The 27,628-nt window shown below is 53.2% G+C and overlaps 1 protein-coding gene across 1 annotated transcript in view; it reads right to left on the bottom strand.

Moving 5' to 3' along the window:
- Positions 1 to 27,628, bottom strand: part of LOC116957715 (uncharacterized) — an 85,824-nt gene that overhangs the window by 10,475 nt on the left and 47,721 nt on the right. The window contains exons 20-24 of the mRNA XM_076057636.1: positions 25,965 to 26,088; positions 24,906 to 25,085; positions 9,909 to 10,004; positions 5,679 to 5,808; positions 538 to 662 (exon numbers count right to left, since the gene is read on the bottom strand). Coding sequence (XP_075913751.1) covers positions 538 to 662; positions 5,679 to 5,808; positions 9,909 to 10,004; positions 24,906 to 25,085; positions 25,965 to 26,088 — 655 coding nt within the window. The remainder of the gene's footprint in view (positions 1 to 537; positions 663 to 5,678; positions 5,809 to 9,908; positions 10,005 to 24,905; positions 25,086 to 25,964; positions 26,089 to 27,628) is intronic.

Raw genomic sequence — 27,628 nt, 5'->3', positions numbered from 1 at the left:
TGAGGGTGGTGAGGGTGGTGGTGAGGGTGGTGGTGAGGGTGGTGGTGAGGGTGAGGGTGGTGGTGAGGGCTCCTCGTCCACAAGCCTGGCGCTGGCCCGCTGGAGCTGCTCCACCTCCTGTAGGGGTGAGGGTGGTGAGGGTGGTGGTGAGGGTGGTGAGGGTGGTGAGGGTGGTGGTGAGGGTGGTGGTGAGGGTGGTGGTGAGGGTGAGGGTGGTGGTGAGGGCTCCTCGTCCACAAGCCTGGAGCTGGCCCGCTGGAGCTGCTCCACCTCCTGTAGGGGTGGTGGTGGTGGTGAGGGTGAGGGTGGTGGTGGTGGTGAGGGTGGTGGTGATGGTGAGGGTGGTGGTGGTGGTGAGGGTGGTGGTGGTGGTGAGGGTGGTGGTGAGGGTGAGGGTGGTGAGGAGAGAGAGCTTTGGTCTGGTCCCTCTATCTCTCCCCACCACCACCCACCACCTCCACCACCACCACCCACCACCACCACCACCACCCACCACCACCACCACCACCCACCACCACCACCCCCGTGTCCCCCCACCTTGCTGTGTCTCTTGTCCATGTGCTGCCGAGACAGCAGCAGCTGCTCAGACAGCTGTTGTTTCAGTAGCTGTTTCATCTCTTGATGCTGTCTCACGACCATCTCCAGCACGCTCCTCTCAAACTCTGTTACACACACACACACAGACACACACATACACACACACAGTGACACACACACACACACACAGTCACACACACACACAGACACACACACACAGTCACACAGACACACACAGACACACACACACACAGACAGTCACACAGAGACACACACAGAGACACACAGACACAGTCACACACACACAGACACACACACACAGACACACACAGTCACACACACAGTCACACACACACACACAGTCACACAGAGACACACACACACAGACACACACACACAGTCACACACACAGTCACACAGAGACACACACACACACAGTCACACACACACAGACACCGACTTCACCGTCTTCACCGGCTTCACCGGCTTCACCGACTTCACCGGCGTCACCGACCGTCTTCACCGGCTTCACCGTCTTCACCGGCTTCACCGTCTTCACCGACCGTCTTCACCGGCTTCACCGTCTTCACCGGCTTCACCGTCTTCACCGACCGTCTTCACCGGCTTCACCGTCTTCACCGTCTTCACCGACCGTCTTCACCGACCGTCTTCACCGGCTTCACCGACTTCACCGACTTGACCGGCTTCACCGTCTTCACCGGCTTCACCGGCTTCACCGTCTTCACCAACCGTCTTCACCGGCTTCACCGGATTCACCGTCTTCACCGGATTCACAGACTTCAACGTCGTGGCACTGTCCTTGAATTTGATGTAAATGCTAACCACCCCGAGCCCTCAATAACTCCGATGGTTCGCTGTTGTTGAGTTGTACGCCTTGTGGCGTCTTCTGGTCCAACACCAGTGGAGAGACTAAAGGGGCTCTAAAGAAAAGCCATCTCTGGTGTGGACCAATCAAATTCAAGGACAGTGCCAATATAATTATTATCAGAGTTGTCTTTTTTGTTTGCATTTTGACTGCTAACACGATGCCTTGAATAAAGGTGTCAGTTTTTGTGCCAGTTAAAAGGGTAAAAACCTCATTACTATATCTTGTTTACTGGCAAAGGAGGTCTCATAATGTAAATGCTCACCCCGAGCCCTCAATAAATCTGATAGTGCGCTGTTGTTGAGTTGTACGCCTTTTGGCGTCTTCTGGTCCAACACCAGCGGAGAGACTAAAGGGCTCTAAGAAAAGCTGTCTCTGGTGTGGACCAATCAAATTCAAGGACAGTGCCAATATTATTATCATCAGAGTTGTCTCTTTTTGTTTGCATTTTGACTGCTTGTGTTGCGGTTATTGCAAACACGATGCCTTGAATAAAGGCGTCAGTTTTTGTGCCAGTTAAAAGGGTAAAAACCTCATTACTATATCTTGTTTACTGGCAAAGGAAGTCTCATAATGTAAATGCTCACCCCGAGCCCTCAATAACTCTGATAGTGGCGCTGTTTTTGAGTTGTATGCCTTGTGGCATCTTCTGGTCCAACACCAGCGGAGAGACTAAAGGGCTCTAAAGAAAAGCCGTCTCGGGTGTGGACCAATCAAATTCAAGGACAGTGCCAATATTATCAGAGTTTTGATTTAAAGCTTTCGTGACTGCAGTAATTCATATTCTTAGTTTTTTCGGTAAAGTCACGTTGAAGAGAAACAACAAAATAACAAAATATATATAAAACAATAAAAATTCTCACGACGTTTCGACCATAACTCAAACGGTCATCATCAGGTGTGTCGGTTTGCATAAATTTATGCATAAATAAATTTATGCATAAATAAATTTATGCATAAATTTATGCATAAATAAATTTATGCATAAATTTATTTATGCATAAATTTATGCATAAATTTATGCATAAATTTATGCATAAATTTATGCATAAAATTATGCATAAATTTATGCAAACCGACATGCATAAATTTATGCATAAATTTATGCAAACCGACACACCTGATGATGACCGTTTGAGTTATGGTCGAAACGTCGTGAGAATTTTTTATTGTTTTATATATATTTTGTTATTTTGTTGTTTCTCTTCAACGTGACTTTACCGAAAAAACTAAGAATATTATCAGAGTTATTACATTTTTGTCTGCATTTTTGACCGCTTGTGTTGCAGTTATTACAAACACGATGCCTTGAATAAAGGCGTCAGTTTTTGTGCCAGTTAAAAGGGTAAAAACCTCATTAATATATCTTGTTTACTGGCAAAGGAGGTCTCATAATGTAAATGCTAACCACCCCGAGCCCTCAATAACTCTGATAGTGCGCTGTTGTTGAGTTGTAACGCCTTATGGCGTCTTCTGGTCCAACACCAGTGGAGACTAGGCTCTAAGAAAAGCCGTCTCTGGTGTGGACCAATCAAATTCAAGGACAGTGCCAATATTATCAGAGTTGTTACATTTTTGTCTGCATTTTTGACCGCTTGTGTTGCAGTTATTACAAACACGATGCCTTGAATAAAGGCGTCAGTTTTTGTGCCAGTTAAAAGGGTAAAAACCTCATTACTATATCTTGTTTACTGGCAAAGGAGGTCTCATAATGTAAATGCTAACCACCCCGAGCCCTCAATAACTCTGATAGTGTGCTGTTGTTGAGTTGTAACGCCTTGTGGCGTCTTCTGGTTCAACACCAGTGGATGACCTGATGATGATGATTACCGTTTGCGTTATGGCCGAAACGTCGTGAGAATTTTGTTATCGTTTTATATATATTTATTACTTTATTGTTTCCCTTCAACGTGGTGACTTCACCGAAAGAGCTAAGAATAGGTCACCATCATCATCATCACCTGATGATGATGACCGTTTGACGTTATGGTCGAAACGTCGCGAGACTTTTTTTTATCGTCTTTCACACACATATTATTATTTCTATTACTTTATTGTTTCCCTTCAACGTGGTGGCGACTTCACCGAAAGGGCTAAGAATAGGTCACCATCACCTGATGATGATGACCATTTGACGTTATGGTCGAAACGTCGTGAGAATTTTGTATCGCTTTATATATTATTGTTTCCCTTCAACGTGGTGACTTTACCGAAAGAGCTAAGAATAGGTCATCATCATCACCTGATGACGATGATGACCGTTTGATGTTATGGTCGAAACGTCGTGATAATTTTGTATTGTTTCATATATATATTATTACTTTATTGTTTCCCTTCAACGTGGTGACTTTACCGAAGAATAGGTCACCATCATCACCTGATGATGATGACCGTTTGACGTTATGGTCGAAATGTCGAGAGAATTTTGTATTGTTTCATATATATTTGTATTATTTTATTGTTTCCCTTCAACGTGGTGACTTTACCGAAAGAGCTAAGATTAGGTCACCATCATCATCACCTGATGATGGTGACCGTTTGACGTTATGGTCGAAATGTCGCGAGAATTTTTTATCGTTTTATATATATTTATTATTTCCCTTCAACGTGGTGACTTTACCGAAAGAGCTAAGAATAGGTCACCATCATCATCACCTGATGACGATGATAACCGTTTGACCTTATGGTCGAAACGTCGCGAGACTTTTTTTTATCGTCTTTCACACACACATATTATTATTTCTATTACTTTATTGTTTCCCTTCAACGTGGTGGCGACTTCACCGAAAGGGCTAAGAATAGGTCACCATCACCTGATGATGATGACCATTTGACGTTATGGTCGAAACGTCGTGAGAATTTTGTATCGCTTTATATATTATTGTTTCCCTTCAACGTGGTGACTTTACCGAAAGAGCTAAGAATAGGTCATCATCATCACCTGATGACGATGATGACCATTTGACGTTATGGTCGAAACGTCGTGATAATTTTGTATTGTTTCATATATATATTATTACTTTATTGTTTCCCTTCAACGTGGTGACTTTACCGAAGAATAGGTCACCATCATCACCTGATGACGATGATAACCGTTTGACCTTATGGTCGAAACGTCGCGAGAATTTTTTTATCGTCTTTCACACACATATTATTATTTCTATTACTTTATTGTTTCCCTTCAACGTGGTGGCGACTTCACCGAAAGAGCTAAGAATAGGTCACCATCACCTGATGATGATGACCATTTGACGTTATGGTCGAAACGTCGTGAGAATTTTGTATTGTTTCATATATATTTTATTATTTTATTGTTTCCCTTCAACGTGGTGACTTTACCGAAAGAGCTAAGAATAGGTCACCATCATCACCTGATGACGATGACCGTTTGACGTTATGGTCGAAACGTCGCGAGACTTTTTTTTATCGTCTTTCACACACATATTATTATTTCTATTACTTTATTGTTTCCCTTCAACGTGGTGGCGACTTCACCGAAAGGGCTAAGAATAGGTCACCATCACCTGATGATGATGACCATTTGACGTTATGGTCGAAACGTCGTGAGAATTTTGTATCGCTTTATATATTATTGTTTCCCTTCAACGTGGTGACTTTACCGAAAGAGCTAAGAATAGGTCATCATCATCACCTGATGACGATGATGACCGTTTGATGTTATGGTCGAAACGTCGTGATAATTTTGTATTGTTTCATATATATATTATTACTTTATTGTTTCCCTTCAACGTGGTGACTTTACCGAAGAATAGGTCACCATCATCACCTGATGACGATGATAACCGTTTGACGTTATGGTCGAAACGTCGCGAGACTTTTTTTTATCGTCTTTCACACACATATATTATTATTTCTATTACTTTATTGTTTCCCTTCAACGTGGTGGCGACTTCACCGAAAGGGCTTCTCTGTGCTGCGCCTTGCGATGGCGAACGTGGCGACGAGTCATCCGTCACGTGACGATTGCTTTCTCCCGCGCCTCACGTTTCGCCCGGCCGAATTATTATCCGACGAGCACCCAACGGTGGGGATGGGTTTTAAACGCACACACACACACAAAAAAGCGGCAATTTCAAAAGCAAAAACGGACGACGTTTTGGATTCCATCAAGGTGGGGAAAATACAAAAAAGAATTGGAGCGCCTCCAACCTCTTGGCATCTTCAACGCGGTTCACCACAACCCTCACCGTTACTGTGGACGTGGCGGTGGTGGAGGGGGGGTGTGGGACCTCACCCCTGCGGAAGAGCTGCTTGGCCTGCAGACCGTCCGTCTCCATCTGACCCAGGCGCTCCACGTGCGTGGAAATCGCCTGGCGAAGGAGCGCGTCCAGGGTCCCCTTCTGATTCTCCACGAAGACACGCTCCTGCTCGGGGGTCGGACAGGGAGAGAGATAGAGAGAGACACGGGGGGAGAGAGAGACACGGGGGGAGAGAGAGACACGGGGGGAGAGAGAGAGAGAGACACGGGGAGAGAGACACGGGGGGAGAGAGACACGGGGAGAGAGAGAGAGACACAGAGAGAGAGACACGGGGGTCAGAGAGAGACACGGGGAGAGAGAGACACGGGGAGAGAGAGAGACACGATGGTCAGAGAGAGACACGGGGAGAGAGAGAGACACGGGGAGATAGAGAGAGAGAGAGAGACACGGGGGTCAGAGAGAGAGAGAGAGACGGGAGAGAGAGACACGGGGGGAGAGAGAGAGACACGGGGGGAGAGAGAGACACGGGGGGAGAGAGAGACACGAGGGTCAGAGGGAGAGAGACACGGGGGTCAGAGAGAGACACGGGGGGAGAGAGAGAGACACGGGAGAGAGAGAGACACGGGGGTCAGAGAGACACGGGGGTCAGAGAGAGAGAGAGAGGAGAGAGAGACACGGGGGGAGAGAGAGAGACACGGGAGAGAGAGAGACACGGGGGTCAGAGAGAGAGAGAGAGACGGGAGAGAGAGACACGGGGGGAGAGAGAGAGACACGGGAGAGAGAGAGACACGGGGGTCAGAGAGAGAGAGAGACATGGGGAGAGAGACACGGGGAGATAGAGAGAGAGAGACGGGGAGAAAGAGAGACACGGGGAGAGAGAGAGAGACACGGGGAGAGAGACACGGGGAGAGAGAGACACGGGGAGAGAGAGAGAGACACACAGAGAGAGAGACACGGTGAGAGAGAGAGAGACACGGGGAGAGAGAGAGAGACACGGGGAGAGAGACACGGGGAGAGAGACAAGGGGAGAGAGAGAGGCACGGGGGTCAGAGAGAGACACGGGGGTCAGAGAGAGAGACACGGGGGGAGAGAGAGAGACACAGAGAGAGAGACACGGGGAGAGAGAGAGACACGGGGAGAGAGAGAGAGACATGGGGAGAGAGAGAGACACGGGGAGAGAGAGAGACACGGGGAGAGAGAGACACGGGGTCAGAGAGAGACACGGGGTCAGAGAGAGAGAGAGAGACGGGGGTCAGAGAGAGAGACACGGGGGGAGAGAGACACGGGGAGAGAGCCACGGGGGGAGAGAGACACATGGGGAGAGAGAGACACGGGGAGAGAGAGACACGGGGGGAGAGAGAGACACGGGGAGAGAGACACGGGGAGAGAGACACGGGGAGATAGAGACACATGGGGAGAGAGAGACACGGGGAGAGAGAGACACGGGGAGAGAGAGACACGGGGGGAGAGAGAGACACGGGGAGAGAGACACACGGGGGGAGAGAGAGACACGGGGAGAGAGAGACACGGGGAGATAGAGACACATGGGGAGAGAGAGACACGGGGGGAGAGAGACACATGGGGAGAGAGAGACACGGGGAGAGAGAGACACGGGGGGAGAGAGAGACACGGTGAGAGAGAGACACGGGGGGAGAGAGAGAGACACGGGGAGAGAGACACGGGGAGAGAGAGACACGGGGAGAGAGAGAGACACACAGAGAGAGAGAGACACGGTGAGAGAGAGAGAGACACGGGGAGAGAGAGACACGGGGAGAGAGAGAGACACGGGGAGAGAGACACGGGGAGAGAGACAAGGGGAGAGAGAGAGACACGGGGGTCAGAGAGAGACACGGGGGTCAGAGAGAGAGAGACACGGGGGGAGAGAGAGAGACACAGAGAGAGAGACACGGGGAGAGAGAGACACGGGGAGAGAGAGAGACATGGGGAGAGAGAGAGAGACACGAGGAGAGAGACACGGGGAGAGAGAGAGACACGGGGAGAGAGAGACACGGGGTCAGAGAGAGACACGGGGTCAGAGAGAGAGAGAGAGAGACGGGGGTCAGAGAGAGAGACACGGGGGGAGAGAGACACGGGGAGAGAGACACGGGGGGAGAGAGACACATGGGGAGAGAGAGACGGGGGGAGAGAGAGACACGGGGAGAGAGACACGGGGAGATAGAGACACATGGGGGGACAGAGACACATGGGGAGAGAGAGACACGGGGAGAGAGAGACACGGGGGGAGAGAGAGACACGGGGAGAGAGAGAGACACGGGGAGAGAGACACGGGGAGAGAGAGACACGGGGAGATAGAGACACATGGGGAGAGAGACACATGGGGAGAGAGAGACATGGGGAGAGAGAGACACGGGGGGAGAGAGAGACACGGGGAGAGAGAGACACGGGGGGAGAGAGAGACACGGGGAGAGAGACATGGGGAGATAGAGAGAGAGAGAGACGGGGGGCAGAGACACGGGGGGAGAGAGACACGGGGAGAGAGAGACACGGGGGTCAGAGAGAGAGACACGGGGAGAGAGACACGGGGAGAGAGAGAGACACGGGGAGAGAGTGACACGGGGAGAGAGAGACACATGGGGAGAGAGACACGGGGGGAGAGAGAGACACGGGGAGAGAGAGAGAGAGAGAGAGACACGGGGAGAGAGACACGGGGAGATATAGAGAGAGAGAGACACGGGGAGAGAGAGACACGGGGAGAGAGAGACACGGGAGAGAGAGAGACGGAGGTCAGAGAGAGAGAGAGAGACATGGAGAGAGAGACACGGGGAGAGAGAGAGACACAGAGAGAGAGAGAGACACGGGGAGAGAGAGAGAGAGACACGGGGAGAGAGAGACACGGGGAGAAAGAGAGACATGGGGAGAGAGACACGGGGAGATAGAGAGACACGGGGAGAGAGAGACACGGGGAGAGAGACACGGGGAGAGAGAGAGACACGGGGAGAGAGAGACACCGGGTCAGAGAGAGACACGGGGTCAGAGAGAGAGAGACACGGGGGTCAGAGAGAGAGAGACACGGGGGGAGAGAGAGAGAGAAACACTGGGTCAGAGAGAGACACGGGGTCAGAGAGAGACAGAGAGAGACACGGGGGTCAGAGAGAGAGACACGGGGAGAGAGACACGGGGAGAGAGACACGGGGAGAGAGAGACACACGGGGAGAGAGAGACACATGGGGAGAGAGAGACACGGGGAGAGAGAGACACGGGGGGAGAGAGAGACACGGGGAGAGAGAGACACACGGGGAGAGAGAGACACATGGGGAGAGAGAGACACGGGGAGAGAGAGACACGGGGAGATAGAGAGAGAGAGCGAGACACGGGGGTCAGAGACACGGGGGGAGAGAGACACGGGGGGAGAGAGAGACACGGGGGTCAGAGAGAGAGAGAGACGGGAGAGAGAGACACGGGGGGAGAGAGAGAGACACGGGGGAGAGAGAGAGAGACACGGGGGAGAGAGAGAGACACAGGGGGAGAGAGAGAGACACGGGGAGAGAGAGACACGGGGAGAGAGAGACACATGGGGAGAGAGAGACACATGGGGAGAGAGAGACACGGGGAGAGAGAGACACGGGGGGAGAGAGAGACACGGGGGTCAGAGAGAGAGAGACACGGGGAGAGAGACACGGGGAGAGAGAGACACGGGGAGAGAGACACAGAGAGAGAGAGAGACACGGGGAGAGAGAGAGACACGGGGAGAGAGACATGGGGAGAGAGACACGGGGAGAGAGAGAGACACGGGGAGAGAGAGACACGGGGTCAGAGAGAGACACGGGGTCAAAGAGAGAGAGAGAGAGACGGGGGTCAGAGAGAGAGACACGGGGAGAGAGACACGGGGGGAGAGAGACACATGGGCAGAGAGAGACACGGGGAGAGAGAGAGACACGGGGAGAGAGAGAGACATGGGGAGAGAGACACGGGGAGAGAGCGACACGGGGAGAGAGAGACACGGGGAGAGAGAGACACGGGGAGAGAGAGACACGGGGAGAGAGAGAGACATGGGGAGAGAGAGAGACACGGGGAGAGAGAGAGACATGGGGAGAGAGAGACACGGGGAGAGAGACACGGGGAGAGAGAGAGAGAGAGACACGGGGGGAGAGACACGGGATGTGTTGTAGTTTTAAGACTGCCTCAAGCGCTTTATAGATCATCAGATTACTTCCTGAACTACATCAATACACATTGTGATTATCGGTTATCGATTCCTGCGTGTTCAACCTCGGTGCTGTGACCCTTCACGTGCCCACACCCACCTGGGCCGCTTGCTTCTGATCGAGCTCCTCCATCACCTTCTTCTGCAAAATTTTCCGCTCCTCCTTCAAAGTTATCCTCTGGATATCGGCCTTCTTCTGCAGGGGGGTGGGGGATGGTCGACGAGGTGGGGGGTGGTGGTGGGGGGGTGGTGGTGGGGGGGTGGTGGGGGGGTGGTGGTGGGGAGTGGGGAGTGGTTATAGTTGGTCAGCCAGCATCCACCAGATCCTGAGTGTCTACACCCTGAGTCTCTGTGAGTCTCTGTGAGTCTCTGTGAGTCTCTACACCCTGAGTCTCTGTGAGTCTCTGTGAGTCTCTACACCCTGAGTCTCTGTGAGTCTCTGTGAGTCTCTACACCCCGAGTCTCTACACCCTGAGTCTCTGTGAGTCTCTACACCCTGAGTCTCTGTGAGTCTCTACACACTGAGTCTCTACACCCCGAGTCTCTACACCCTGAGTCTCTGTGAGTCTCTGTGAGTCTCTGCACCCTGAGTCTCTAGACCCTGAGTCTCTGTGAGTCTCTGTGAGTCTCTGTGAGTCTCTACACCCTGAGTCTCTGTGAGTCTCCAGACCCTGAGTCTCTACACCCTGAGTCTCTGTGAGTCTCTGTGAGTCTCTACCCCCTGAGTCTCTGTGAGTCTCTGTGAGTCTCTGTGAGTCTCTACGCCCTGAGTCTCTGTGAGTCTCTGTGAGTCTCTGCACACTGAGTCTCTGTGAGTCTCTGTGAGTCTCTACACCCTGCGTCTCTGTGAGTCTCTGTGAGTCTCCCTGAGTCTCTGCGAGTCTCTGTGAGTCTCTACACCCTGAGTCTCTGTGAGTCTCTACACCCTGAGTCTCTGTGAGTCTCTATGAGTCTCTGTGAGTCTCTGTGAGTCTCTGTGAGTCTCTGTGAGTCTCTAGACCCTGAGTCTCTGTGAGTCTCTGTGAGTCTCTACACCCCGAGTCTCTGTGAGTCTCTGTGAGTCTCTAGACCCTGAGTCTCTACACACTGAGTCTCTACACACTGAGTCTCTACACCCTGAGTCTCCCTGAGTGTCTGTGAGTCTCTGTGAGTCTCTGTGAGTCTCTACACCCCGAGTCTCTACACCCTGAGTCTCTACACCCTGAGTCTCTACACCCCGAGTCTCTGTGAGTCTCTGTGAGTCTCCACACCCTGAATCTCTGTGAGTCTCTGTGAGTCTCTGTGAGTCTCTACACCCTGAGTCTCTACACCCTGAGTCTCTACACCCCGAGTCTCTGTGAGTCTCTGTGAGTCTCCACACCCTGAATCTCTGTGAGTCTCTGTGAGTCTCTGTGAGTCTTTGTGAGTCTCTGTGAGTCTCTGTGAGTCTCTAGACCCTGAGTCTCTGTGAGTCTCTGTGAGTCTCTGTGAGTCTCTACACCCTGAGTCTCTGTGAGTCTCTGTGAGTCTCTGTGAGTCTCCCTGAGTCTCCCTGAGTCTCTGTGAGTCTCTGTGAGTCTCTACACCCTGAGTCTCTGTGAGTCTCTGTGAGTCTCTGTGAGTCTCCCTGAGTCTCTGTGAGTCTCTGTGAGTCTCTACACCCTGAGTCTCTGTGAGTCTCTGTGAGTCTCTAGACCCTGAGTCTCTGTGAGTCTCTGTGAGTCTCTGTGAGTCTCTGTGAGTCTCCCACTCACCTGTTTCCTCTCCATCGCCTGCTTCTCCTTGAACCCAGCCAGCTGCTTCTCCTGCTCGTCCTGAGTCTCTGTGAGTCTCTGTGAGTCTCTGTGAGTCTCTACACCCTGAGTCTCTGTGAGTCTCTGTGAGTCTCTACACCCCGAGTCTCTGTGAGTCTCTGTGAGTCTCTGTGAGTCTCTAGACCCTGAGTCTCTACACACTGAGTCTCTATGAGTCTCTGTGAGTCTCTACACCCTGAGGCTCTACACCCTGAGTCTCTGTGAGTCTCTGTGAGTCTCTAGACCCTGAGTCTCTGTGAGTCTCTGTGAGTCTCTGTGAGTCTTTGTGAGTCTCTGTGAGTCTCTGTGAGTCTCTAGACCCTGAGTCTCTGTGAGTCTCTGTGAGTCTCTGTGAGTCTTTGTGAGTCTCTGTGAGTCTCTGTGAGTCTCTAGACCCTGAGTCTCTGTGAGTCTCTGTGAGTCTCTGTGAGTCACTGTGAGTCTCTGTGAGTCTCTGTGAGTCTCTGCACCCTGAGTCTCTAGACCCTGAGTCTCTGTGAGTCTCTGTGAGTCTCTACACCCTGAGTCTCTGTGAGTCTCTGTGAGTCTCTGTGAGTCTCTAGACCCTGAGTCTCTACACACTGAGTCTCTACACCCTGAGTCTCCCTGAGTCTCTGTGAGTCTCTGTGAGTCTCTACCCCCTGAGTCTCTGTGAGTCTCTGTGAGTCTCTGTGAGTCTCTACACCCTGAGTCTCTGTGAGTCTCTGTGAGTCTCTACACCCTGCGTCTCTGTGAGTCTCTGTGAGTCTCCCTGAGTCTCTGTGAGTCTCTGTGAGTCTCTGTGAGTCTCTACACCCTGAGTCTCTACACCCTGAGTCTCTACACCCTGAGTCTCTGTGAGTCACTGTGAGTCACTACACCCTGAGTCTCTGTGAGTCTCTGTGAGTCTCTGTGAGTCTCTACACCCCGAGTCTCTGTGAGTCTCTGTGAGTCTCTGTGAGTCTCTACACACTGAGTCTCTACACACTGAGTCTCCCTGAGTCTCTGTGAGTCTCTGTGAGTCTCTGTGAGTCTCTACACCCCGAGTCTCTGTGAGTCTCTGTGAGTCTCTGTGAGTCTCTACACCCTGAGTCTCTACACCCCGAGTCTCTACACCCCGAGTCTCTACACCCTGAGTCTCTGTGAGTCTCTGTTAGTCTCCACACCCTGAATCTCTGTGAGTCTCTGTGAGTCTCTGTGAGTCTTTGTGAGTCTCTGTGAGTCTCTGTGAGTCTCTAGACCCTGAGTCTCCGTGAGTCTCTGTGAGTCTCTGTGAGTCTCTACACCCTGAGTCTCTAGACCCTGAGTCTCTGTGAGTCTCTGTGAGTCTCTGTGAGTCTCTACACCCTGTGTCTCTGTGAGTCTCTGTGAGTCTCTACACCCTGAGTCTCTACACCCTGAGTCTCTGTGTGGCTCTACACCCTGAGTCTCCCTGAGTCTCTGTGAGTCTCTACACCCTGAGTCTCTGTGAGTCTCTGTGAGTCTCTACACCCTGAGTCTCTGTGAGTCTCTGTGAGTCTCTACACCCTGAGTCTCTGTTAGTCTCTGTGAGTCTCTGTGAGTCTCTACACCCTGAGTCTCTGTGAGTCTCTGCGAGTCTCTGTGAGTCTCTGTGAGTCTCTACAACCTGAGTCTCTGTGAGTCTCTGTGAGTCTCTGTGAGTCTCTGCGAGTCTCTGCGAGTCTCTGTGAGTCTCCCTGAGTCTCTACACCCTGAGTCTCCCTGAGTCTCTGTGAGTCTCTACACCCTGAGTCTCTGTGAGTCTCTACACCCTGAGTCTCCGTGAGTCTCTGTGAGTCTCTGCGAGTCTCTGTGAGTCTCTGTGAGTCTCTGTGAGTCTCCCTGAGTCTCTACACCCTGAGTCTCCCTGAGTCTCTGTGAGTCTCTACACCCTGAGTCTCTGTGAGTCTCTGTGAGTCTCTGTGAGTCTCTTTGAGTCTCCCACTCACCTGTTTCCTCTCCATCGCCTGCTTCTCCTTGAACCCAGCCAGCTGCTTCTCCTGCTCACCCTGAGTCTCTGTGAGTCTCTGTGAGTCTCTACACCCTGAGTCTCTGTGATTCTCTGTGAGTCTCTGTGATTCTCTACACCCTGAGTCTCTGTGAGTGTCTGTGAGTCTCTGTGAGTCTCTGAGTCTCTGTGAGTCTCTGTGAGTCTCTGTGAGTGTCTGTGAGTTTCCCTGAGTCTCTGTGAGTCTCTGTGAGTCTCTGTGAGTCTCTGAGTCTCTCTGAGTCTCTGTGAGTCTCTGTGAGTGTCTGTGAGTTTCCCTGAGTCTCCCTGAGTCTCTGTGAGTCTCTGTGAGTCTCTGTGAGTCTCTGAGTCTCTCTGAGTCTCTGTGAGTCTCGCTGAGTCTCTGTGAGTCTCCCTGAGTCTCTGTGAGTCTCTGTGAGTCTCCCACTCACCTGTTTCCTCTCCATCGCCTGCTTCTCCTTGAACCCAGCCAGCTGCTTCTCCTGCTCGTCCTGAGTCTCTGTGAGTCTCTGTGAGTCTCTGTGAGTCTCTGTGAGTCTCTGTGAGTCTCTACACCCTGAGTCTCTACACCCTGAGTCTCTACACCCTGAGTCTCTGTGAGTCACTGTGAGTCACTACACCCTGAGTCTCTATGAGTCTCTGTGAGTCTCTACACCCCGAGTCTCTGTGAGTCTCTGTGAGTCTCTGTGAGTCTCTACACACTGAGTCTCTACACACTGAGTCTCTACACCCTGAGTCTCCCTGAGTCTCTGTGAGTCTCTGTGAGTCTCTGTGAGTCTCTACACCCCGAGTCTCTGTGAGTCTCTGTGAGTCTCTGTGAGTCTCTACACCCCGAGTCTCTACACCCCGAGTCTCTACACCCTGAGTCTCTGTGAGTCTCTGTTAGTCTCCACACCCTGAATCTCTGTGAGTCTCTGTGAGTCTCTGTGAGTCTTTGTGAGTCTCTGTGAGTCTCTGTGAGTCTCTAGACCCTGAGTCTCTGTGAGTCTCTGTGAGTCTCTGTGAGTCTCTACACCCTGAGTCTCTAGACCCTGAGTCTCTGTGAGTCTCTGTGAGTCTCTGTGAGTCTCTACACCCTGTGTCTCTGTGAGTCTCTGTGAGTCTCTACACCCTGAGTCTCTACACCCTGAGTCTCTGTGAGTCTCTACACCCTGAGTCTCCCTGAGTCTCTGTGAGTCTCTACACCCTGAGTCTCTGTGAGTCTCTGTGAGTCTCTAGACCCTGAGTCTCTGTGAGTCTCTGTGAGTCTCTGTGAGTCTCTACACCCTGAGTCTCTAGACCCTGAGTCTCTGTGAGTCTCTGTGAGTCTCTGTGAGTCTCTACACCCTGAGTCTCTGTGAGTCTCTGTGAGTCTCTACACCCTGAGTCTCTGTGAGTCTCTGTGAGTCTCTGTGAGTCTCTACACCCTGAGTCTCTGTGAGTCTCTGTGAGTCTCTGCGAGTCTCTGTGAGTCTCTACACCCTGAGTCTCTGTGAGTCTCTGTGAGTCTCTGTGAGTCTCTGCGAGTCTCTGTGAGTCTCTGTGAGTCTCCCTGAGTCTCTACACCCTGAGTCTCCCTGAGTCTCTGTGAGTCTCTACACCCTGAGTCTCTGTGAGTCTCTGTGAGTCTCTACCCCCTGAGTCTCTGTGAGTCTCTGTGAGTCTCTGTGAGTCTCTACGCCCTGAGTCTCTGTGAGTCTCTGTGAGTCTCTGCACACTGAGTCTCTGTGAGTCTCTGTGAGTCTCTACACCCTGCGTCTCTGTGAGTCTCTGTGAGTCTCCCTGAGTCTCTGCGAGTCTCTGTGAGTCTCTACACCCTGAGTCTCTGTGAGTCTCTGTGAGTCTCTGTGAGTCTCTGTGAGTCTCCCACTCACTTGCTTCCTCTCCATCGCCTGCTTCTCCTTGAACCCAGCCAGCTGCTTCTCCTGCTCGTCCTGAGTCTCTGTGAGTCTCTGTGAGTCTCTGTGAGTCTCTGTGAGTCTCTGTGAGTCTCTACACCCTGAGTCTCTAGACCCTGAGTCTCTGTGAGTCTCTGTGAGTCTCTACACCCCGAGTCTCTGTGAGTCTCTGTGAGTCTCTGTGAGTCTCTAGACCCTGAGTCTCTACACACTGAGTCTCTACACACTGAGTCTCTACACCCTGAGTCTCCCTGAGTCTCTGTGAGTCTCTGTGAGTCTCTGTGAGTCTCTACACCCCGAGTCTCTACACCCTGAGTCTCTACACCCTGAGTCTCTACACCCCGAGTCTCTGTGAGTCTCTGTGAGTCTCCACACCCTGAATCTCTGTGAGTCTCTGTGAGTCTCTGTGAGTCTCTACACCCTGAGTCTCTACACCCTGAGTCTCTACACCCCGAGTCTCTGTGAGTCTCTGTGAGTCTCCACACCCTGAATCTCTGTGAGTCTCTGTGAGTCTCTGTGAGTCTTTGTGAGTCTCTGTGAGTCTCTGTGAGTCTCTAGACCCTGAGTCTCTGTGAGTCTCTGTGAGTCTCTGTGAGTCTCTACACCCTGAGTCTCTGTGAGTCTCTGTGAGTCTCTGTGAGTCTCCCTGAGTCTCTGTGAGTCTCTGTGAGTCTCTACACCCTGAGTCTCTGTGAGTCTCTGTGAGTCTCTGTGAGTCTCCCTGAGTCTCTGTGAGTCTCCCTGAGTCTCTGTGAGTCTCTGTGAGTCTCTACACCCTGAGTCTCTGTGAGTCTCTGTGAGTCTCTAGACCCTGAGTCTCTGTGAGTTTCTGTGAGTCTCTGTGAGTCTCTACACCCTGAGTCTCTGTGAGTCTCTGCGAGTCTCTGTGAGTCTCTGTGAGTCTCTACAACCTGAGTCTCTGTGAGTCTCTGTGAGTCTCTGTGAGTCTCTGTGAGTCTCTGCGAGTCTCTGCGAGTCTCTGTGAGTCTCCCTGAGTCTCTACACCCTGAGTCTCCCTGAGTCTCTGTGAGTCTCTACACCCTGAGTCTCTGTGAGTCTCTACACCCTGAGTCTCCGTGAGTCTCTGTGAGTCTCTGCGAGTCTCTGTGAGTCTCTGTGAGTCTCTGTGAGTCTCCCTGAGTCTCTACACCCTGAGTCTCCCTGAGTCTCTGTGAGTCTCTACACCCTGAGTCTCCCTGAGTCTCTGTGAGTCTCTACACCCTGAGTCTCTGTGAGTCTCTGTGAGTCTCTGTGAGTCTCTTTGAGTCTCCCACTCACCTGTTTCCTCTCCATCGCCTGCTTCTCCTTGAACCCAGCCAGCTGCTTCTCCTGCTCACCTGAGTCTCTGTGAGTCTCTGTGAGTCTCTGTGAGTCTCTACACCCTGAGTCTCTGTGAGTGTCTGTGAGTCTCTGTGAGTCTCTGAGTCTCTGTGAGTCTCTGAGTCTCTCTGAGTCTCTGTGAGTCTCGCTGAGTCTCTGTGAGTCTCTGTGAGTCTCTGTGAGTCTCCCACTCACCTGTTTCCTCTCCATCGCCTGCTTCTCCTTGAACCCAGCCAGCTGCTTCTCCTGCTCACCCTGAGTCTCTGTGAGTCTCTGTGAGTCTCTGTGAGTCTCTGTGAGTCTCTACACCCTGAGTCTCTGTGAGTCTCTGTGAGTCTCTGTGAGTCTCCCTGAGTCTCTGTGAGTCTCTGTGAGTCTCCCTGAGTCTCTGTGAGTCTCTGTGAGTCTCCCTGAGTCTCCCTGAGTCTCTGTGAGTCTCTGTGAGTCTCCCTGAGTCTCTGTGAGTCTCTGTGAGTCTCTGTGAGTCTCTGTGAGTCTCCCACTCACCTGTTTCCTCTCCATCGCCTGCTTCTCCTTGAACCCAGCCAGCTGCTTCTCCTGCTCGCCCTGAGTCTCTGTGAGTCTCTGTGAGTCTCTGTGAGTCTCTACACCCTGAGTCTCTGTGAGTCTCTGTGAGTCTCTGTGAGTCTCTACACCCTGAGTCTCTGTGAGTCTCTGTGAGTCTCTGTGAGTCTCTACACCCTGAGTCTCTGTGAGTCTCTCTGAGTCTCTACACCCTGAATCTCTGTGAGTCTCTGTGAGTCTCTGTGAGTCTCTACACCCCGAGTCTCTGTGAGTCTCTGTGAGTCTCTACACCCTGAGTCTCTCTGAGTCACTGTGAGTCTCTGCGAGTCTCTGTGAGTCTCTGTGAGTCTCTGTGAGTCTCTACACCCTGAGTCTCTGTGAGTCTCTACACCCTGAGTCTCTGTGAGTCTCTGTGAGTCTCTGTGAGTCTCTACACCCTGAGTCTCTGTGAGTCTCTGTGAGTCTCTCTGAGTCTCTACACCCTGAGTCTCTGTGAGTCTCTGTGAGTCTCTGTGAGTCTCTACACCCTGAGTCTCTGTGAGTCTCTGTGAGTCTCTGTGAGTCTCCCTGAGTCTCTGTGAGTCTCTGTGAGTCTCTGTGAGTCTCGCTGAGTCTCTGTGAGTCTCTGTGAGTCTCTGTGAGTCTCCCACTCACCTGTTTCCTCTCCATCGCCTGCTTCTCCTTGAACCCAGCCAGCTGCTTCTCCTGCTCGCCCTGAGTCTCTGTGAGTCTCTGTGAGTCTCTGTGAGTCTCTACACCCTGAGTCTCTGTGAGTCTCTGTGAGTCTCTGTGAGTCTCTACACCCTGAGTCTCTGTGAGTCTCTGTGAGTCTCTGTGAGTCTCTACACCCTGAGTCTCTGTGAGTCTCTCTGAGTCTCTACACCCTGAATCTCTGTGAGTCTCTGTGAGTCTCTGTGAGTCTCTACACCCCGAGTCTCTGTGAGTCTCTGTGAGTCTCTACACCCTGAGTCTCTCTGAGTCACTGTGAGTCTCTGCGAGTCTCTGTGAGTCTCTGTGAGTCTCTGTGAGTCTCTACACCCTGAGTCTCTGTGAGTCTCTACACCCTGAGTCTCTGTGAGTCTCTGTGAGTCTCTGTGAGTCTCTACACCCTGAGTCTCTGTGAGTCTCTGTGAGTCTCTCTGAGTCTCTACACCCTGAGTCTCTGTGAGTCTCTGTGAGTCTCTGTGAGTCTCTACACCCTGAGTCTCTGTGAGTCTCTGTGAGTCTCTACACCCTGAGTCTCTGTGAGTCTCTGTGAGTCTCTGTGAGTCTCTACACCCTGAGTCTCTGTGAGTCTCTGTGAGTCTCTACACCCTGAGTCTCTGTGAGGCTCTGTGAGTCTCTGCGAGTCTCTGTGAGTCTCTGTGAGTCTCTACACCCTGAGTCTCTGTGAGTCTCTGTGAGTCTCTACACCCTGAGTCTCTGTGAGTCTCTGTGAGTCTCTACACCCTGAGTCTCGCTGAGTCTCTGTGAGTCTCTGTGAGTCTCTACACCCTGAGTCTCTGTGAGTCTCTGTGAGTCTCTGTGAGTCTCCCTGAGTCTCTGTGAGTCTCTGTGAGTCTCTACACCCTGAGTCTCTAAACCCTGAGTCTCTGTGAGTCTCTGTGAGTCTCTGTGAGTCTCTACACCCCGAGTCTCTGTGAGTCTCTGTGAGTCTCAGTGAGTCTCCCTGAGTCTCTGTGAGTCTCTGTGAGTCTCTGTGAGTCTCTACACCCTGAGTCTCTGTGAGTCTCTGTGAGTCTCTGCGAGTCTCTGTGAGTCTCTGTGAGTCTCTACACACTGAGTCTCTGTGAGTCTCTGTGAGTCTCTGTGAGTCTCTACACCCTGAGTCTCTGTGAGTCTCTGTGAGTCTCTGTGAGTCTCTGTGAGTCTCTGTGAGTCTCTACACCCTGAGTCTCTGTGAGTCTCTGTGAGTCTCTGTGAGTCTCTGTGAGTCTCTACACACTGAGTCTCTGTGAGTCTCTGTGAGTCTCTGTGAGTCTCTGTGAGTCTCTACACCTTGAGTCTCTGTGAGTCTCTGTGAGTCTCTACACCCTGAGTCTCTGTGAGTCTCTGTAAGTCTCTGTGAGTCTCTGTGAGTCTCTGTGAGTCTTTACACCCCGAGTTTCTGCGCCCTGAGTCTCTGTGAGTCTCTGTGAGTCTCTAGACCCTGAGTCTCTGTGAGTCTCCCTGAGTCTCTGTGAGTCTCTGTGAGTCTCTGTGAGTCTCTACACCCTGAGTCTCTGTGAGTCTCTACACCCCGAGTCTCTGTGAGTCTCTACACCCTGAGTCTCTGTGAGTCTCTACACCCTGAGTCTCTGTGAGTCTCTACACCCTGAGTCTCTACACCCTGAGACTCTGTGAGTCTCTACACCCTGAGTCTCTACACCCTGAGTCTCTGTGAGTCTCTGTGAGTCTCTGTGAGTCTCTACACCCTGAGTCTCTGTGAGTCTCTGTGAGTCTCTGTGAGTCTCTACACCCTGAGTCTCTACACCCTGAGTCTCTGTGAGTCTCTGTGAGTCTCTGTGAGTCTCTACACACTGAGTCTCTGTGAGTCTCTGTGAGTCTCTGTGAGTCTCTACACCCTGAGTCTCTGTGAGTCTCTGTGAGTCTCTGTGAGTCTCCCTGAGTCTCTGTGAGTCTCTGTGAGTCTCTGTGAGTCTCTAGACCCTGAGTCTCTGTGAGTCTCTACACCCTGAGTCTCTGTGAGTCTCTGTGAGTCTCTGTGAGTCTCTACACCCTGAGTCTCTACACCCTGAGACTCTGTGAGTCTCTACACCCCGAGTCTCTGTGAGTCTCTGTGAGTCTCTGTGAGTCTCCCTGAGTCTCTGTGAGTCTCTGTGAGTCTCCCTGAGTCTCCCTGAGTCTCTGTGAGTCTCTGTGAGTCTCTACACCCTGAGTCTCTCTGAGTCACTGTGAGTCTCTGCGAGTCTCTGTGAGTCTCTGTGAGTCTCTGTGAGTCTCTACACCCTGAGTCTCTGTGAGTCTCTGTGAGTCTCTGTGAGTCTCTACACCCTGAGTCTCTACACCCTGAGACTCTGTGAGTCTCTACACCCCGAGTCTCTGTGAGTCTCTGTGAGTCTCTGTGAGTCTCCCTGAGTCTCTGTGAGTCTCTGTGAGTCTCCCTGAGTCTCCCTGAGTCTCTGTGAGTCTCTGTGAGTCTCTACACCCTGAGTCTCTCTGAGTCACTGTGAGTCTCTGCGAGTCTCTGTGAGTCTCTGTGAGTCTCTGTGAGTCTCTACACCCTGAGTCTCTGTGAGTCTCTACACCCTGAGTCTCTGTGAGTCTCTGTGAGTCTCTGTGAGTCTCTACACCCTGAGTCTCTGTGAGTCTCTGTGAGTCTCTGTGAGTCTCTGTGAGTCTCTACACCCTGAGTCTCTGTGAGTCTCTGTGAGTCTCTGTGAGTCTCTACACCCTGAGTCTCTGTTAGTCTCTCTGAGTCTCTACACCCTGAATCTCTGTGAGTCTCTGTGAGTCTCTGTGAGTCTCTACACCCTGAGTCTCTGTGAGTCTCTGTGAGTCTCTTTGAGTCTCTACACCCTGAGTCTCTGTGAGTCTCTGTGAGTCTCTGTGAGTCTCTACACCCTGAGTCTCTGTGAGTCTCTGTGAGTCTCTACACCCTGAGTCTCTGTGAGTCTCTGTGAGTCTCTGCGAGTCTCTGTGAGTCTCTGTGAGTCTCTACACCCTGAGTCTCTGTGAGTCTCTGTGAGTCTCTACACCCTGAGTCTCGCTGAGTCTCTGTGAGTCTCTGTGAGTCTCTACACCCTGAGTCTCTGTGAGTCTCTGTGAGTCTCTACACCCTGAGTCTCTAAACCCTGAGTCTCTGTGAGTCTCTGTGAATCTCTGTGAGTCTCTGTGAGTCTCTACACCCCGAGTCTCTGTGAGTCTCTGTGAGTCTGTGTGAGTCTCAGTGAGTCTCCCTGAGTCTCTGTGAGTCTCTGTGAGTCTCTGTGAGTCTCTACACCCTGAGTCTCTGTGAGTCTCTGTGAGTCTCTGCGAGTCTCTGTGAGTCTCTGTGAGTCTCTACACACTGAGTCTCTGTGAGTCTCTGTGAGTCTCTGTGAGTCTCTACACCCTGAGTCTCTGTGAGTCTCTGTGAGTCTCTGTGAGTCTCTACACCCTGAGTCTCTGTGAGTCTCTGTGAGTCTCTGTGAGTCTCTGCGAGTCTCTGTGAGTCTCTGTGAGTCTCTACACACTGAGTCTCTGTGAGTCTCTGTGAGTCTCTGTGAGTCTCTACACCCTGAGTCTCTGTGAGTCTCTGTGAGTCTCTGTGAGTCTCTACACCCTGAGTCTCTGTGAGTCTCTGTGAGTCTCTGTGAGTCTTTACACCCCGAGTTTCTACACCCTGAGTATCTGTGAGTCTCTGTGAGTCTCTAGACCCTGAGTCTCTGTGAGTCTCCCTGAGTCTCTGTGAGTCTCTGTGAGTCTCTGTGAGTCTCTACACCCTGAGTCTCTGTGAGTCTCTGTGAGTCTCTGTGAGTCTCTACACCCTGAGTCTCTGTGAGTCTCTGTGAGTCTCTGTAATTCTCTGTGAGTCTCCCTGAGTCTCCCTGAGTCTCTGTGAGTCTCTGTGAGTCTCTGTGAGTCTCTACACCCTGAGTCTCTGTGAGTCTCTGTGAGTCTCTACACCCTGAGTCTCTGTGAGTCTCTGTGAGTCTCTACACCCTGAGTCTTTGTGAGTCTCTGTGAGTCTCTGTGAGTCTCTGTGAGTCTCTGCGAGTCTCTGTGAGTCTCTACACCCTGAGTCTTTGTGAGACTCTGTGAGTCTCTGTGAGTCTCTGTGAGTCTCCCTGAGTCTCCCTGAGTCTCTGTGAGTCTCTGTGAGTCTCCCTGAGTCTCCCTGAGTCTCTGTGAGTCTCTGTGAGTCTCTGTGAGTCTCTGTGAGTCTCCCACTCACCTGTTTCCTCTCCATCGCCTGCTTCTCCTTGAACCCAGCCAGCTGCTTCTCCTGCTCGCCCTGAGTCTCTGTGAGTCTCTGTGAGTCTCTGTGAGTCTCTGTGAGTCTCTACACCCTGAGTCTCTGTGAGTCTCTGTGAGTCTCTACACCCTGAGTCTCCGTGAGTCTCTGTGAGTCTCCCTGAGTCTCTGTGAGTCTCTGTGAGTCTCTACACCCTGAGTCTCCCTGAGTCTCTGTGAGTCTCTACACCCTGAGTCTCCGTGAGTCTCTGTGAGTCTCCCTGAGTCTCTGTGAGTCTCTGTGAGTCTCTACACCCTGAGTCTCCGTGAGTCTCTGTGAGTCTCTGTGAGTCTCTGTGAGTCTCTACACCCTGAGTCTCCCTGAGTCTCCCTGAGTCTCGCTGAGTCTCTGTGAGTCTCTGTGAGTCTCTGTGAGTCTCTGTGAGTCTCTACACCCTGAGTCTCTACACCCTGAGTCTCTGTGAGACTCTGTGAGTCTCTACACCCTGAGTCTCCGTGAGTCTCCCTGAGTCTCGCTTAGTCTCTGTGAGTCTCTGTGAGTCTCTGTGAGTCCCCCACTCACCTGTTTCCTCTCCATCGCCTGCTTCTCCTTGAACCCAGCCAGCTGCTTCTCCTGCTCGTCCTGAGTCTCTGTGAGTCTCTGTGAGTCTCTGTGAGTCTCTGTGAGTCTCCCTGAGTCTCTGTGAGTCTCTGTGAGTCTCTGTGAGTCTCGCTGAGTCTCTGTGAGTCTCTGTGAGTCTCTGTGAGTCTCCCACTCACCTGTTTCCTCTCCATCGCCTGCTTCTCCTTGAACCCAGCCAGCTGCTTCTCCTGCTCGCCCTGAGTCTCTGTGAGTCTCTGTGAGTCTCTACACCCTGAGTCTCTGTGAGTCTCTGTGAGTCTCTGTGAGTCTCTGTGAGTCTCTACACCCTGAGTCTCTGTGAGTGTCTGTGAGTCTCCCTGAGTCTCTGTGAGTCACTGTGAGTCTCTGTGAGTCTCTGCGAGTCTCTGTGAGTCTCTGTGAGTCTCTGTGAGTCTCTGTGAGTCTCTACACCCTGAGTCTCTGTGAGTCTCTGTGAGTCTCTACACCCTGAGTCTCCGTGAGTCTCTGTGAGTCTCCCTGAGTCTCTGTGAGTCTCTGTGAGTCTCTACACCCTGAGTCTCCCTGAGTCTCTGTGAGTCTCTACACCCTGAGTCTCCGTGAGTCTCTGTGAGTCTCCCTGAGTCTCTGTGAGTCTCTGTGAGTCTCTACACCCTGAGTCTCCGTGAGTCTCTGTGAGTCTCTGTGAGTCTCTGTGAGTCTCTACACCCTGAGTCTCCCTGAGTCTCCCTGAGTCTCGCTGAGTCTCTGTGAGTCTCTGTGAGTCTCTGTGAGTCTCTACACCCTGAGTCTCTACACCCTGAGTCTCTGTGAGACTCTGTGAGTCTCTACACCCTGAGTCTCCGTGAGTCTCCCTGAGTCTCGCTGAGTCTCTGTGAGTCTCTGTGAGTCTCTGTGAGTCTCTGTGAGTCTCCCACTCACCTGTTTCCTCTCCATCGCCTGCTTCTCCTTGAACCCAGCCAGCTGCTTCTCCTGCTCGCCCTGAGTCTCTGTGAGTCTCTGTGAGTCTCTGTGAGTCTCCCTGAGTCTCTGTGAGTCTCTGTGAGTCTCTGTGAGTCTCCCTGAGTCTCCCTGAGTCTCTGTGAGTGTCTGTGAGTCTCTGTGAGTCTCTGTGAGTCTCTGTGAGTCTCTGTGAGTCTCCCTGAGTCTCCCTGAGTCTCTGTGAGTGTCTGTGAGTCTCTGTGAGTCTCTGTGAGTCTCTGTGAGTCTCTGTGAGTCTCTGTGAGTCTCCCTGAGTCTCCCTGAGTCTCTGTGAGTCTCTGTGAGTCTCTGTGAGTCTCTGTGAGTCTCTGTGAGTCTCTGTGAGTCTCTGTGAGTCTCTGTGAGTCTCCCACTCACCTGTTTCCTCTCCATCGCCTGCTTCTCCTTGAACCCAGCCAGCTGCTTCTCCTGCTCGTCCTGAGTCTCTGTGAGTCTCTGTGAGTCTCTGTGAGTCTCTGTGAGTCTCCCTGAGTCTCTGTGAGTCTCTGTGAGTCTCTGTGAGTCTCGCTGAGTCTCTGTGAGTCTCTGTGAGTCTCTGTGAGTCTCCCTCTCACCTGTTTCCTCTCCATCGCCTGCTTCTCCTTGAACCCAGCCAGCTGCTTCTCCTGCTCGCCCTGAGTCTCTGTGAGTCTCTGTGAGTCTCTGTGAGTCTCTACACCCTGAGTCTCTGTGAGTCTCTGTGAGTCTCTGTGAGTCTCTACACCCTGAGTCTCTGTGAGTGTCTGTGAGTTTCCCTGAGTCTCTGTGAGTCTCCCTGAGTCTCTGTGAGTCTCTGTGAGTCTCTGTGAGTCTCTGTGAGTGTCTGTGAGTCTCTGTGAGTCTCTGTGAGTCTCTGTGAGTGTCTGTGAGTCTCTGTGAGTCTCTGTGAGTCTCTGTGAGTCTCCCTGAGTCTCTGTGAGTCTCTGTGAGTCTCTGTGAGTCTCTGTGAGTCTCTGTGAGTCTCCCTCTCACCTGTTTCCTCTCCATCGCCTGCTTCTCCTTGAACCCAGCCAGCTGCTTCTCCTGCTCGCCCTGAGTCTCTGTGAGTCTCTGTGAGTCTCTGTGAGTGTCTGTGAGTCTCTGTGAGTCTCTGTGAGTCTCTGTGAGTGTCTGTGAGTCTCTGTGAGTCTCTGTGAGTCTCTGTGAGTCTCCCTGAGTCTCTGTGAGTCTCTGTGAGTCTCCCTGAGTCTCTGTGAGTCTCTGTGAGTCTCCCACTCACTTGCTTCCTCTCCATCGCCTGCTTCTCCTTGAACCCAGCCAGCTGCTTCTCCTGCTCGCCCGCCTGCCGCTTGGACTCCACCACGAGGCAGCTGGCTCCGTCCCGCTCCGCTCGCTCCGTCTTCTGCTTCCAGGTGCGCTCCAGCGTCTCCAACTCGGCCTCGTACTGCTTCTTCTTCGCCTGGGATCACGGTGGTGGTGGTGGCGATGGTGGTGGTGATGGTGGTGGTGGGGGTGATGGTGGTGGTGGTGGTTATGGTGATGGTGGTGGTGGTGGTCGTGGTCGTGGTGGTGGTGGTGGTGGTGATGGTGGTGGTGGAGAGAGATGGTGATAAGGGAAAGAAATTTAAATTGAAAGACTCACCACTCACTCACCCACTCACTCGCTGACTCACCCACTCACCCCCACACCCACTCACTCACCCCCACACCGAATCACTCACCCACTCATACACTCACCCACTCACCCTCCCACTCACCCACCCACTCACCCACTCACCCACCCACCCACCCACTCACCCACTCACCCACCCACCCACACACCCACCCACCCACTCACCCACCCACTCACCCACTCACCCCCCACACCCACCCACCCACCCACCCCCACACCCCCACACTCACTCACCCACTCACCCACCCACCCACTCACCCACCCACCCACCCACTCACCCACTCACCCACCCACTCACCCACCCACCCACTCACTCACCCACCCACCCACTCACCCACCCACCCACTCACCCACCCACCCACTCACCCACCCACCCACTCACCCACCCACTCACTCACCCACCCACCCACCCACTCACTCACCCACCCACCCCCACACCCACCCACCCACTCACCCACCCACCCACCCACTCACCCCCACACTCACCCACCCACTCACCCACCCACCCACCCACCCACTCACCCCCACACTCACCCACCCACTCACCCACCCACACACTCACTCACCCACCCACCCACTCACCCACCCACCCACCCACTCACCCACCCACCCACCCACTCACCCACCCACCCCCACACCCACTCACCCACCCACCCACCCACTCACCACCATCTCCCCTTCGCTCTTCCTCTGAGTGGTCTCTTGCTGAGCCAAGTGACGAGCCAAGAGTTTCCCCAGCTCTCGCTTCTCCTCCTTCTGCAGCCGCTGAAGCTCGCGCATCTCCTGCTGCCTGTGGGCACGCGCACACAGCTACAGGTGCAGCAGCCCCAGGTAGCTCGGCGTGGGTGGTGGTGGTGGTGGTAGGGGAGTGGGGGGAGGGGAGGGAGTGCACCAGCTGTGATGGCTATCCATAGCGGACACTTACACGCGCACTCGCTCACCCACCCATCGGCTCACCCACCCACCCACCAACTCACCCACCCACCAACTCACCCACCAACCCACCCACCTCACGACCTTCATCTGTCGCCCGGTCTGCTCCTCCTCCACCAGGGTGACGGTGGTGACGCTCTTCACCTGCCCACCAACTCACCCACCCACCCACCCACTCACCAACCCACCCACTCACCTACCCACCAACCCACCAACCCACCCACCCACCCACTCACCCACCCACCCACTCACCCACCCACCCACCCACCAACCCACCCACCTCACGACCTTCATCTGTCGCCCGGTCTGCTCCTCCTCCACCAGGGTGACGGTGGTGACGCTCTTCACCTGCCCACCAACTCACCCACCCACCCACCCACCAACCCACCCACTCACCTACCCACCAACCCACCCACCCAACAACCCACCCACCTCACGACCTTCATCTGTCGCCCGGTCTGCTCCTCCTCCACCAGCGTCATGGTGGTGACGCTCTTCACCTACCCACCAACCCACCCACCAACCCACCCACCCACCAACCCACCCACCAACCCACCAACCCACCCACCAACCCACCAACCCACCCACCAACCCACCAACCCACCCACCAACCCACCAACCCACCCACCCACCAACCCACCCACCCACCAACCCACCAACCCACCCACCCACCCACTCACCCACCCACCCACTCACCCACCCACTCACCCACCCACCCACCAACCCACCCACCTCACGACCTTCATCTGTCGCCCGCTCTGCTCCTCCTCCACCAGCGTCACGGTGGTGACGCTCTTCTCCTGCCCACCAACTCACCCACCCACCAACCCACCCACCAACCCACCCACTCACCTACCCAACAACCCACCCACCAACCCACCCACCCACCCACCAACCCACCCACCTCACGACCTTCATCTGTCGCCCGCTCTGCTCCTCCTCCACCAGCGTCACGGTGGTGACGCTCTTCTCCTGCCCACCAACCCACCCACCAACCCACCCACCCACCCACTCACCCACCCACCCACCCACCCACTCACCCACCCACCCACCCATCCACTCACCCACCCACCCACCCACTCACCCACCCACCCACCCACCCACCCACTCACCCACCCACCCACCCACTCACCCACCCACCCACCAAACCACCCACCAACCCACCCACCAACCCACCCACCAACCCAACCACCAACCCACCAACCCACCCACCAACCCACCCACCTCACGACCTTCATCTGTCGCCCGTTCTGCTCCTCCTCCACCAGCGTCACGGTGGTGACGCTCTTTACCTACCCACCAACCCACCCACCCACCAACCCACCCACCCACCCACTCACCCACCCACCCACTCACCCACCCACCCACCCACTCACCCACCCACCCACCCACTCACC

The sequence above is a fragment of the Petromyzon marinus genome, chromosome 83 (genome assembly GCF_048934315.1).
Source record: "Petromyzon marinus isolate PM22_M1 ecotype Great Lakes invasive population chromosome 83, UKy_Petmar_22M1.pri1.0, whole genome shotgun sequence".
Classification (NCBI taxonomy): Eukaryota; Metazoa; Chordata; class Hyperoartia; order Petromyzontiformes; family Petromyzontidae; genus Petromyzon; species Petromyzon marinus.
The sequence above is the reverse complement of the archived record's forward strand: the minus strand, read 5'-3'. Positions and strand labels throughout refer to the sequence as shown.